This window comes from Heloderma suspectum, chromosome 3 (assembly GCF_057233095.1).
Source record: "Heloderma suspectum isolate Gila_16-S chromosome 3, 16-S_ref, whole genome shotgun sequence".
Lineage (NCBI taxonomy): Eukaryota > Metazoa > Chordata > Lepidosauria > Squamata > Helodermatidae > Heloderma > Heloderma suspectum.
The window spans coordinates 124,897,411-124,911,218 of NC_139460.1; the positions used below are offsets into that span (position 1 = coordinate 124,897,411).

Here is a 13,808-nt window from a genome sequence, read left to right on the forward strand (position 1 = left end):
CATTTTCTATAAATAGAGAGAACTTCCTTGTATCCAGACAGGGTAGAAGAAACCTTAATATTTAAGGGGGTCATTTTTTGCCATAAAGATATTTGAACAACAGGGTTTATATGAATAAAATGGTCCCCAAAACTAAGATTACTGATAAGACCCCTATTGTGTTCTGAACATACTTGGGGCTACTGCCTATAAGCAGTTCTGTGTGGGTACAAGGGTCTCTATAGAGCAGGTATTAGAAAGAGGGAACGAACACACACACACACACACACACACACACACAATGTAGTTAACAATCCAAACTACAAGCCATTATTCATATTGCCATATCTTCTGTATTCATCATCAGGAGTGGAGGTTGAAAACCTACACTTGTGTTCCTTTGTGCTCTCTGTAGCAGTGCAACATGCCTGCTGTCTTTTGAACTTCTTTGCCTTTTAAAAACTTTTTCTCTCTTACTTTATATTGTACACCCACCCACTTAGATGATCTCACTATATTTGTTAGCATTTAAGGCAGGGAAAAGGAACCTATTTTATGTCGAGGGCCACATACTGCGGGTAGACAGGGCTGAAGCCAAGAAGTAGGCAGGGACAGATCTGCAATGGGCAGGGCCACCCATTTTTCACCCTTCATCTCTCCCTCCCTGACAAAGTCACCCAGCACAGTACGGCAGTGAGACTTGGGCAGGGGGGGGGACCCTGTGGGTGCCAATGGGATCTCTTTTCTAACCCTGAGTGCTGCTTGTGTCAGTACGGAGGGGAAGTTACAGGCCAGATTCAAAGGGAGCATGGGCTAAACCTGGCCCACTGCTTGTGCGGTTCTTCATCCCTCCTTTAATGTTCCCCAGGGTTATTTGTTTTGGATTTATGCCTGTTTATGAACAGATCCTAATATTTTATAGTACTGCTTGGTTTACTGCTTGGCAAATGTGACACACTTGCCCTAAAAATGAAGGGGCTGATCCAGTACCTCCTCTACATGCACAACAGGTAGCATGTTGTAAGTGCATGTCTGGCTACAGGAGGGCATATCAGCATTAGGAGCACTTCTGCTCACCATGGCACACCTGAGAGGGAAGGCTTCAGCAGGTGACTGAACAATACTGTAAATATTTATATTCCTTCAAAGACAAAACGTATTTTAGACTTTTGTAATTTATTTCAGACTTCAATGGAAGATGAAATTCATCGGTCGACCACTGTCCTTGCTCCATTAATTTATCCTATGAAAAGAAATGTTTGACTATGATTAGTCCTCTCTTAAGAGACACTCTACTGTATACATTTACATATAATAAACTTGCAGCCATAAATTATGCTTGCTTCTGCATTTGAGCATATCTCCCCTTTTTGCACTCCCCATACCCAAGTAATGACTAGAAAATACATTTAGGTGTGTTATGTTCATCATCAGTCATAGAATCCAATCTTGAGCAAGTGAGGCACAAGTCACTTACTAAAGAGGAGCAGAACAGAGGAAGACATTTTTTAAAAGCAGCAGTAAAAAAAGAACGGCTATATAACAGATGCTTAATGTTTCCCTGGCAGATGTATACATGAGGCAGCCATGCTTTGTAATTGTCAAGGTAGAAGCCTGCTGTTTTTCAGTGGGATAGCAAAATGAAATTTCAGCCTCATCAAGTGTAAAAGTACATTAAAACCTAGCCTGAGGTTCAAAATACTCTATCTTGAAAAATATTCCAGATCTCTGTGAGATAAAGCTGATGAAATTCTAGATTTTATGTGCGAGAAACTTCCATCTTGGCATGGTTCTTGTATGAATTCACCACTTCACACCTAAGCACTGCTTCAACATTATCACACAGATTTCAAGAGAAAGTTCTTATTAAAGGTATTTTACACTGTGCTTTAAAAGAGGGGGAGGAATTGAATGGGGGGGGTGAAGCTACAAGCTGAAATATATCATCTCCATCAATGTCAGCCATCACCTTACCAACTGTGCACATTAAGGCTGTGATTCTTAAGAGATTTGCTTCTCTGGAAGCAAATTCAGTTGAAGTCAGAGGAAGAGTATTTCATATTGGATAGTGCCAGAAATAGATACCCATAGTCCCTCTCTTCAAAGCCATGAGAGCTGCTCCACCTTTGTCAAACCACATTTTGGGCCAATACCTGCTGGATATGTTTGCAAGGCAATCAGTCTCACTCCAAGGCAATTACCAGAATGGTGGTGTGGAGAAAGCAGTCATGAGAGATAGGCATTTGTTTGGGACACCAAGTACCACAAATTTGAGCATGAGGCAGGGAGCAGCAGCCAATCTCAGCACAATGGTGCTGTAACATACACACATCTGCAAATGTGCATTATATATGCAGGTAAGCAGATATGCCAGAATGTAATGTATGAAACAACCCTTAGTGTCAGGAATAAGGATTGTAGTTCTAACCATTTATGTATTCAGTGAGCAAACAACACTCACTCACTTAGTCTCCATCTACTCCAGGGCCACTACAATTTGAGGTCCTTTGGGACATATGACGCAGTCACCACTTCACAGCCTAACCATGGCTTTCACCCAGAAAATGCAGATTTCCAAAGATGCATTCTGCTGTGATGTTTTTGGTTTGCTGCTGCGGGTTTCCCGTGGTTGCGAGCTGTCTGTCCCTTCCCTGAACCGACTTTGCATTTTGTGGGGGCATGTGGTAGGTGTCATTCTTGTGTCATTCTGCGATACCCCTTCACTCCTCCCCGTTCCTCTGCAGCTACACAATTACAGAGGCACAGGGAAGTGTGCTCATTTCTTCTTTCGCACAGCTTCATATCTTCACAACAACTGCTTTGGAGTCATTGGCCAAGGACCAGGGCATCTCAGGAGAGCAGAAGGTCCAGGACCAACTCCGCTCCAGCCACCATTTTAGAATGATAGGTAGGCATGTACCTCTCAAGAGCACATGCCTTGGCAAACAATCGTAACAGTCTTGGGCTGCAGAACTGCCAAACAAGGGACAGACATCACAAAAGAACCCCTAAAATACAAAACAGCCACTAAAACCTGAAGTGACGCACACCCACCCTCATGTGCCTGCGCAGCTGCGCATTTAAATATAATGTTAAAAAAGGGGCAGCACAATTGCTGCAGTTTACTTTGCTTCAGTGGCTATGTGTCAGGGCACAGATGATTTTCCCACTGGAGAAGTCTGCAGTAAAACATGTATGTACCGCAGTAGAAGCTAATTTGCAGCTGCAATGCTGTGCAGTTACGACAGAGTGAAGGTTGAAAGTGGTGCTGTGTAGATGGCCCCAAAGTGAAGCGATGGGCTAAAAGGTATAGCCACTTCACATAAACAAAAAGCAAGAAGAGTAGAAGCAAAATAATTTCCCACCTCCTGGGAAGGAGTTAGAGCTACTACTCCATAGTAGCTCTTAACTCCATCCACCCAGGAGTAGGTTATCAAAGCAAGGAAGTCTACAGTTTGTTAATTAGACCCCATCTGTAAAGCTAACTGGGAGTAAATAAAAACTAGGGTACAAAAGCTCTGATTCAGGATTACTAATAGGGCACTTTAGTGGGTATGGTCTTGATGCTAGAATAGCTTACTCCACATTTCAGGTTGATGGAAGGCTGATTTTTTGAAACTGAAGAAGAAAAGAGGACAGACTTTAAGCCAAGGAGTACTTTTGCATTTTTCCAGTTATAAAGTCTTCAATTCACATTGAGCATCTTGACCCAGGGTTTAGTAGTCCATCAACTGGGCCCTAGAACAATTTTTTCCACCAAATGTTTAATCCAGAGCTTGTCCACAATTTTACTCATAAAGTTGAGTGACACACTTGTGGTGTTGTCTGTCTCACTCTTATGGGTTAGCCTAATAATATGCTAGCTATGCCCAAGTGCATACCTTCTGTAGTTGTGAAGGTCTTACTGCTAGATGGCAGAAAAATTATAAAGCATAACCACTGGTGAACAGGGGGGGGGGGGAGTCAACATATATGGCATATATACTTCCAGCACCTATACCAGTATCTGGAGAATAGAACATCTCCCTATCCCACAACAGTTGACCACTAAGTCAGGGTTTGCAACCTCTTTCAGCCTGAGGGCCAAATTCCATTCCCGAGAAGCTCTTGGGAGCTGCATTCGAGTGGTGAGTGGGCTGAGGGCAGAGGGAGTGAGACCAAAAACACAACACCAGCATATTCTAGCTTAAAGCTCTTTTGGCCAGTTACTAAGCCTTAGGCTAAAAGCACATCAACCTTTTAGAATTGAGGAAGAAACGGCGCAAAAGCTAGAAAACCACCAAAAAATTGGTAGCTGCGGATAAGGGTGGAACTGGGGGAAAGGGGTGTGGCCATCCAGGGAAGCCCAGAGGGCTGGTTTGGGAACCCAGGAGGGCCAGATTTGGCCCTCATGCCCCTACTGACTTTGTCTAAGGCATGCAGAACTGCTACACCTCTGACCCAATTCAAAAAATGAAATATCTTAATACATTATAGAATTGACCTTTATTTTAACTTTTAAAAAAATCATATTTGAAAACATTTAAAGGTATTTTACATTAGACTGTATACAAATTCTTGGGCTACCCATTACCAAAAGAGAAGGTTCTTATAAATATTACTAGCTTTAGCTGAGACCAGCCTTGTAAGAAACAGCATCATGTAGCAGGCTTTAGAATTCCTGTGACTGAGTATCTTCTCCAGCTGCCTTAGGCAATACTGTCTTCTTGGGGACAAGCTGAGCTTGGATCCTGGGCAAAACCCCTCCTTGAGCAATCGTCACATCTGCAAACAATTTGTTCAGTTCTTCGTCATTCCTCACTGCAAGCTGAATGTGCCGTGGCCCAATTCGCTTCTTCTTGTTTTCGTGAGCAGCCATTCCTGCCAATTCCAGAATCTCTGCAGTCAGATATTCCAACACGGCTGCCAGGTACACTGAGGCTCCAGGGCTTACTCTGTGAGCATAGCGACCCTCCCTCAGGTACCGCCCAATGCGGCTCACTGGGAACTGCAGACCAGCTTTGGTAGACTTGCTCTTCTTAGATTCTGCAGGTTTCTTGCCACGTCCAGACATTCTGACACCTGTAGAGAAAACACAAAAGAAAATTGTTACAGAGCAACTTAACAACAGGTTCTTAAGTCAGGGGTAGGCTTAATTTCTTGAGTTTATGACCAGCTGCTCCCTCCATCAAGTCAGGGTAAGTAACAGCTGATTCAATACAAATATAAATATCAGATTAAAAAAACTACTTTAAAACTCTCAGTTACCTTAATTTTGGCCCACAAAAGTTAACCCAAGAATATAGGAGCCTACAATACTTCAAACAGATGCACAAGCTTGGTTAGCCACCAAAATGAGTTCTACAATTGCAGGCCAGAGTACCAGGATTCTACATATGTCTAAGATATCATCCTGCACAATCCTATGTATATATACTCAGAAGTAAGTCCCTCTGAGTTCAATAGGGCTTACTCCCAGGTAAGTGGGTATAGGAAACTATAGCCTTAAAGTGCAATCGTATGCATGTTTAGGCAGAAAAGGCTGGCTGGAGAATGCTGGGAATTGTAGGATGTTTTTCTGCCTAAACATATATAAGATTGCACCCCTAGTATCTCAAGAGACAGTGTTATATAGTGGTTATTGGACTGAGACTGGGGAGATCCAGATTCAAATTTCTGTCCACCCACAACATTCCTTAGGCTAGTCACTATCCCTCAGCTTAACCTACCTCATTAGTTTGCTGCAATCTTAGAATGAGGGGCTGGGGGAGGGAGAGAGAGAGAGAGAGTCTCCCTGAGCTCCTTAGAGAAGGATGGGACCAAAATGTTGAAACAAATAAACCTCTCTTAAGAAATCCAGCATCAGGGTCTAGTAAAGTCACACCCAATAGGACATGAACAACAAGTGGTAGCTACTTAGTAGTCAGTAAAGTTAGTTAGAAAAGAAAAATACACATTCATAACCTTCCTCCCCACCCTCTCCAGCAACTTCTATTAACAATTTTCCCATGAAGAAGTCCAATCTGCACAAAACATGTTAGGAACTGGAATACCTTCAGTCAACCTTTGTGTACTTACACAAGTTTGGTATCACTTTGCATTTTATAGGATCCCCCTTTGTTACACTGACCCCTTACAAAGTCTTCTACATATGTGGAGCCGATGTTTATATAATTTGCTTATCCTCACCCCCACCTCTCCCTCTCTCGCTCTCTCTCACACACACACACAGAACTGGGACATGTTTGAGATAAGGTCCTCTCACACTTAAAAGTACCTGCTGTACTTTTAAGTGCTCTGAGAGCAGATGCAGCCACTGCATCACTCCTCTCATTTCTTCAGCACTGCTCACCTTTCCAATTTGCTATGGGCTACAGTACACTATTTTTGCTCTACAACAAGCAGGGAAGGAGCATGGGTGAAGGACCACTGATGGTCCAGTAAGTAAGAATACTTACTGCATTCACCTAGGGCCTCAGAGTAGTCAGGAGACATAGTCACCAACACTGGGCAAAGTCCCCCTGGCGAGCCTAATTTTGAGTATAGTTTCAAGTTCCCTTATTACAGTGGAAAGGTAAGTAGTTCTAGCTTACATTAAAGTAAACCAGTCACTAATAGATCAATAATAGTATCAGTCACCATGAACTCCTTATAAGGTAAAAGTAAGTAGTCATTTATTTACAGAGACTTACTCTTTGGTTAGGTATGCCAAATGGTGGAAAATCTTCTGTACCTACCAGCCAGATCTTTCTTTTTCTTGTCCCAGTACTGTCTATTCCTCCTTCTGTGTCTTACTTACAGTGCCAATAGCAGAAAAAATATTTTTACTAAGAAACCAAATTATCCAACTGAGTGTTATAATAACATTATCATACTGAAATAAGACATAAACTAAAGCCTTGCTTTCAGAACCCATCAAAGAGCACCACAGACACTTTCCCCTACAAGTGTCACCTGCCTCCTGCTTTTTCTCTTTTAAACCCTCAGCCTTCACAAAATCAGTAGCAGTTCTCTTTCAGCTGAACTCACCTCAGTAATTTGAGTCAATCACCCTCCATGTATAGCAATTAGGGAGATAAACAAGCACACTATGGAGCGGCCTCAGGATTCTCTAATAAACTACTTTCTCTTGTAACAGGCCAGTTACCTGATGCCATTTCTCAAATATTCCAACCTGCTTATTTAATCTGATTCACTGTAGTTTCGCAGAGGTGCTGCTTTCAAGCCAAATATACACAGCTGGCAGTACAACTAGGCAAGTTGGTGCTGCCAAACTGTATAGGAAGGAAGAATCTCTTACACCCTGATTCAGAGCACACTTGATCCCATCCTAAGTGTGTAGTTAGGGTTGTACAAAGTGAGATAACATTTTCTTTAGACAGTAGTTATTTATTTGTTATATAATTTATAAACCAGATCAACAGATAATGGAACAGTATGCAACATATTAAAACACAAAATACAAAAAGTTACAACAAAATGCAAAATAGATCAATAAAACAGTGGCTGGAATTAGCCTTTGGAGAGCTAATAGTTAATGATGTTCCTTCCATGGGCATTGATGACATTAACACACTTGTTGATATTAGCACTGATGGCTTCTGATGGCCAGTGGCTACAAAATACAGGCTAGGTTCTTGAGTGGGAACTGTAGAGGAAGAGTTTAGAAGCTGCAATGTTGCCATTTGAAGAGACTGAAGTTTACATTTTGCAATGGGCTGACAAAAAGGAGTCTTGTGGAGTCTTAAGGCCAAGCTGTTTGTGGGAACTGATGCTTGCATTAAAGACTAGTATTGTCACTCTGGCCTGGCTCCCCCATGCTCAGCTTGTATATTTCTAATGGATATGTAACAAACTTATAAATAAAATGGATGCAAATCTCCCATTCTCTGTCCTGATAAGGAAACTGACCCTGTGACAGTCATCCACATGGAAAAGCTATGTTTTAAATGCCTCCAGGGATGACAGAGCTAGCTGTCCATAAACATCAGTAAAGAAATGTAGTTAGGATTTTTTAATGTAGTTAGGATTGGGCACAAGTGCCCCCCTCTGCCGAATAAATAAAAACAAGTGGGGAAAACTTTTGGTGGCTGGAACTCCAAACAGAAGCACTCAACACTGCAATATTTTGTTGCAGGGCCCCACTTGTTCCATTTATATCAGATTCAACTCTTCCTGTGCTTGTGACAATGTAGCCAAAACTGCACCACCCATATGCAAGAAGCAGGTATGTGCAGGATCAGGGTAATCCTGAGGTTTACAGGGGTCCCAGAAAAGGAAACCCAACAATGGCCAGATGATTACTCAATGCCACAGAATGTTGACAGTATCGGGGAAAAAATCCTGGAAATTTATTGGGAAAGGTAATGAATGGAGTGTTGCGGGGCAGGGGATGAAAACTGAGTGGGAAAGGAATAGAATTGAGTGGCTGAAAAAGGAAAACAGAGGAAGAGACACATGGAGATTTAAAAAAAAAAAAAGGTAGACAGAATATTCTAATTGTCTAGATAGGTAATTCCCTGGTTCACACTAGCTATTTTAAAATGTCCTCAGGGACAGAAATGGTATCTGCTCATAGACATCAAAGAGAAATCAATGCTTTTAATGTAGGTGGGACTGGGTACAAGTGTGTATACTCCACCCCTCCAGAAATGAAGAACCCAAAATGGAGGGAAAAGACCAATGAGGGCAGAGCATGGTCAATGGGCACAGATCACTGACTGCTCTTTAGGAAGAGGGGACAAAAACCAGAAGGGAGCAGGAATAGGACAGAATCATAAGCAGAAGCACTCTACATTACAAAAAGTTCGCTGTAGGGCTCCACTTGTATATACTAATAGCAAACTTGGATAATGAGTTATGGCCTCTATTTAGCTACAAACAGGGCTACTGAAAAACAAGAGGGTGATATAAGAATTCTTGGGAGAACCCCAAGATTTGTAAAACTCTTTAGGGAAAAGACCTGAGGGAGGGAGGGGAACAGCAGACGGAGGGAGGGGAACAGCAGCTCCAAAACAGCCCAATGAGGACTGAGCATAGTCAGTGGCCATAGAATGCTCAGTGGGTGGGAGGGAAGGGGAATGGAATGGAGTATCCAACAAGAAGAGCTGGCTGGCACACTCCACACTGCAACATTTTGTTGAAGGTCACACTTGTTCTGTCTGAATACCTAACAGGGCAGCCCAAGAAGGAAAAGACAAGATGCCCTCCATTCCATGAACAGAAGCCAACCAGAATGGCAGCTGAATCTTACTTCAACATTGGTGATGGGACAGGATCTTCCACTGCACCTGAGGGCAGCAGGGTAGCATAGGGGGTACTGTTGCCTTAGCAAAATCATGACTTGATTATTTGAGCCATGCTCCACATGTGAGAGAATTAGCTTGTTTAAATATCAGTCTCATTATTTATTATTATTTATTTATTACATTTATATCCCACCTTTTTTCCTCTTTCAGGAACCCAAGGTGGTATACACAATCCTTCCATTTTAGCCTCACAACAAAAGCCTGTGAGGTAGGTTGGGCTGAGAGTCTGTGACTGGCCCAAAGTCACCCAGTGAGCTTCCATGGCCGAGTGTGGACTAGAACCCAGATCTCCCAGCTCCCAGTCCAAGACTGTCGCCACTATACCACGCTGGTTTATAGCTGAAATGTAATTTTCTGATGTGAATGATAGCAGCCCTGGTACCATTCAGAAAGTTATTGTGCATTCTAGTGGTATTTCACTCATGTCCTAGTTGTGGGCATCCTGCAGGCAGTTAGTTGGGCACTGAGTGAACAGAATGCTGGACTAGATGAACCCTTGGTTTGATGCAGCATGGCTCTTCTTAAGTATCTTGGGAATAGTCTGTGTGAATGTATTTCAGGGTTAAGGAGCATAGTGTGTGTGTAAGATAGAAAGACTAACAGCAAAGTATATCCTCTGTTGTTAGTCTTTCTATCTTTCTTATACAATTTACCTTAAGGCTGACCACATCCACAGTGGATCCAGAGCCTCCTTGTAACATTCAAATATTGGTGAGAACCTACTATTTCCCAAAATCAACTGGTGGACTAACCTTCTATTGCTTGTGGAAACTGTATTCATCCTTGTGCAATAGTCAAATCCCATACTTTGATTTCCCTTGTGCAAGCCATTATGACTTTATTAGGCTATGTGTTGCTTACACTAGTTGTTCTACAAGCACTTCTGCAACCATTGGGGCAACACCAACTGTACTTTTTCTGCCAACCTAACGTTTGATACAACTCTGTATGGCTCTTTTGCTCCTACATCCATTTTGATAAGTGGGGGAGGTGTATAGAAGTATTTACTGTAATTTGTACATATAGTAATGGGTTGATATCGACCACTACGTGTTTCTGTGTGTGACTTTTTGAGAATCCAAGGCAGTGGTTTCTTTTACAAGTTCTGGAGGAGGGACATATATGTGTGTTGAGCAAAATGGGGAATGGATGCTAAGGAGCAGTTTGTCAAATATTCTAAAGTTTGTGCAACAGACCACCACCCTGTGCATGTTTCTAAATGTTTTCTAGCAACATTTCCCATAGATTACATATTTGCTTTCTGTCATGGTGTTGTAAGAAAGTTGTTTCACAGCTCTCTTGTTTCCTAATGAACATTAATTCTATATATACTGCAGATTTTAGTATATTTCATCATCTTGAGTTTTGTTACAGCAAAGATAAACTTGAAGTTGTTCACATCTCACTAGCTTACCTTATGCAAGCCTCCCTCAGCATTCTTCCTGCAACCTACAGATGATTTTGACCTACTTGTTGTTTTAACAGTTACTGAGACGTTTGTGGGATATTTTAAGTAAATACACAGGTTGGACCTAGATTGTCATACCTAGAGTAAGCCCATTGAAATCAATGGGACTCAAGTTAGTTGTGGCTAACTTCCCATTATATTTAGTTTAAATATGACTAAATCTGGATCCAAACCATAATATGTAGTATAACAAAGGTGAATAGTAAGAAGGGCCAACCAGCTACAAAGATAGCCTCATGCAAAAAGGTACTCTCAGCATATGGGCAAAGAGATGTAGGACACTTCAACTATGCCCCTATAAACATGAGAATTTGTGGACATCATACCACAGTGCTATTTTTTAAAATCATCACAAGAAGGTTTTAGATTAAATATGCAGACACTTTCCCCTCACTAGCCTGTCAGTCTCATTTCCTCAAAAATACATGTTTAAAATTAATAACCAGCACCAATACTGCAGAGTTCCAGAGAATAGCAAGGAGAGACAAGAAGGCCTTCTTAAATGAACAATGCAAAGAAATCGAGGAAAACAACAAAATGGGAAAGACTAGAGATCTCTTCAAGAAAATTGGAGATCTCAAGGGAACGTTTTGTGCAAAGACGGGCATGATAAAGGACAAAGAAGGCAGGGACCTAACAGAAGCAGATGAGATTAAGAAGAGGTGGAAAGAATACACACAAGAACTATACAGGAAAGATCTTAATGTCCCTGATAGCCATGATAGTGCGGTCACTGAACTTGAGCCGGACATCCTCGAGAGTGAAGTCAAGTGGGCCTTAGGAAGCATTAGTAACAACAAAGCTAGCGGAGATGACAGTATTCCAGCCGAGCTATTTAAAATCCTAAAAGATGATGCTGTTAAAGTGCTGCATTCAATATGCCAACAAATCTGGAACACTCAACAGTGGCCACAAGACTGGAAAAGGTCAGTTTACATTCCAATTCCAAAGAAGGGCAACGCCAAAGAGTGTTCAAACTACCGCACAATTGCGCTCATTTCACATGCCAGCAAGGTGATGCTCAAAATCCTACAAGCTAGGCTTCAGCAGTATGCGAACCGAGAACTACCGGAAGTACAAGCTGGGTTTAGAAGAGGCAGAGGAACTAGAGATCAAATCGCCAACATTCGCTGCATCATGGAGAAAGCAAGAGAATTCCAGAAAAACGTCTATTTCTGCTTCATTGACTACGCTAAAGCCTTTGATTGTGTGGATCACAACAAACTGTGGCAAATTCTTAAAGTGATGGGAGTACCAGACCACCTTACCTGTCTCCTGAGAAACCTGTACGAGGGTCAAGAAGCAACAGTAAGAACCAGAGATGGAACAGCCGATTGGTTCAAAATTGGGAAAGGAGTACGACAAGGCTGCATATTGTCACCCTGCTTATTTAACTTATATGCAGAGTACATCATGAGAAATGCCGGGTTGGATGAATCAGAGGTCGGAATTAAGATTGCTGGGAGAATTATCAACAACCTCCGATATGCAGACGATACCACCCTAATGGCAGAAAGCGAAGAGGATCTCAAGAGCCTCTTGTTGAGGGTGAAAGAGGAGAGTGCCAAAGCTGGTTTGAAACTCAACATTAAAAAAACGAAGATCATGGCATCTGGCCCCATCACTTCCTGGCATATAGAAGGGGAAGAAATGGAAGCAGTGACAGATTTTACTTTCTTGGGCTCCAAGATCACCGCAGACGGTGACTGTAGCCATGAAATTAAAAGACGCTTGCTCCTTGGGAGGAAAGCTCTGGCCAACCTAGACAGCATAGTAAGAAGCAGAGACATCACCTTGCCGACAAAGGTCCGTCTAATCAAAGCTATGGTTTTCCCAGTAGTAATGTATGGCTGAGAGAGCTGGACTATAAGGAAGGCTGAGCGCCGAAGAATTGATGCTTTCGAACTGTGGTGCTGGAGAAGACTCTTACGAGTCCCCTGGACTGCAAGGAGGTCAAATCAGTCCATCCTAAAGGAAATCAACCCTGAGTGCTCATTGGAAGGACAGATAATGAAGCTGAAGCTCCAATATTTTGGCCACCTAATGCGAAGAGAAAACTCCCTGGAAAAGACCCTGATGCTGGGAAAGACTGAAGGCAAAAGGAGAAGGGGACGGCAGAGGATGAGATGGCTAGATAGCATCACGGATGCAATGAATATGAACTTGAGCACGCTCCGGGAGAGAGCGCAGGACAGAAAGGCCTGGCGTGCTATGGTCCATGGGGTCACGAAGAGTCGGACACGACTGAACGACTGAACAACAACAACAACAACAACCAATACAACTAGATACAAGGGGATATTCCATTTTCAAAAATTTATCTCTTGAGAACCGCTTTACATGTAAGACCCACTCAGTGGGACATAATGGATACAACCCACTCACCTAACATGTATGGCCAGAGAATCCTTTTCTGTTCCATTCTGACCCCTGCAAGGGAGATCATGGATATGGGGGAAGCCATGGAACTGCAACAATTCCAAGGTGGCGGTGTTACTAGTCACACCAGATTACAGGTGCTGGAGAGACAAAGTGACTCCTTTCTACACATACAGCCCTGTGCAAGCACTGCCTCACAGTGGGAAGTACTGCTATTGGAAATGCAATGTAACTCTACTTTTTGCATGGTGTGTGTGTGTGTGTGAGTGTGAGTGTGTGAGAGAGAGAGAGAGAGAGAGAGAGAGAGAGAGTTAGGATTTGTGGGACCACCCAAAGTTCCAGTGTGAGGTATCTACATTTCTTCCACTCATTCTGCTTTCCAGATTATGTATACATAAGAGTTATATCCACATAGACACAAGTTCCATCTATTTCAATGGGTCTACTCTGAATAGGGCTAACTGTCTACAACTCATAGGGTCAAAATACTTTGTTTATACATCTGTAATTCCATCTTATTTTTCAAAGCCAGTGGTCAAGAGTGCCTGGCTATAACAGGCTTCTCCAATTTAGTGCCCTGCAGATGTGTTGAACTACAACTACCATCAGCCCCAACCAGCAGGGCCAATGGTTGGGAATGCTCAGAGCTGTAGTCTAAAATATCTGGAGGACACTAGGTCGGGGAAGGCTAAGCT

At 42.5% G+C, this 13,808-nt stretch overlaps 1 protein-coding gene across 1 annotated transcript; it reads right to left on the reverse strand.

The window, feature by feature from the left end:
- Positions 1–4,630: 4,630 nt before the first annotated feature.
- Positions 4,631–5,032, reverse strand: LOC146350176 (histone H2A-like). Its single transcript, XM_084841782.1, has one exon. The coding sequence runs from the start codon at positions 5,030–5,032 to the stop codon at positions 4,631–4,633; it is 402 nt and encodes a 133-aa protein (XP_084697908.1).
- Positions 5,033–13,808: the final 8,776 nt, after the last annotated feature.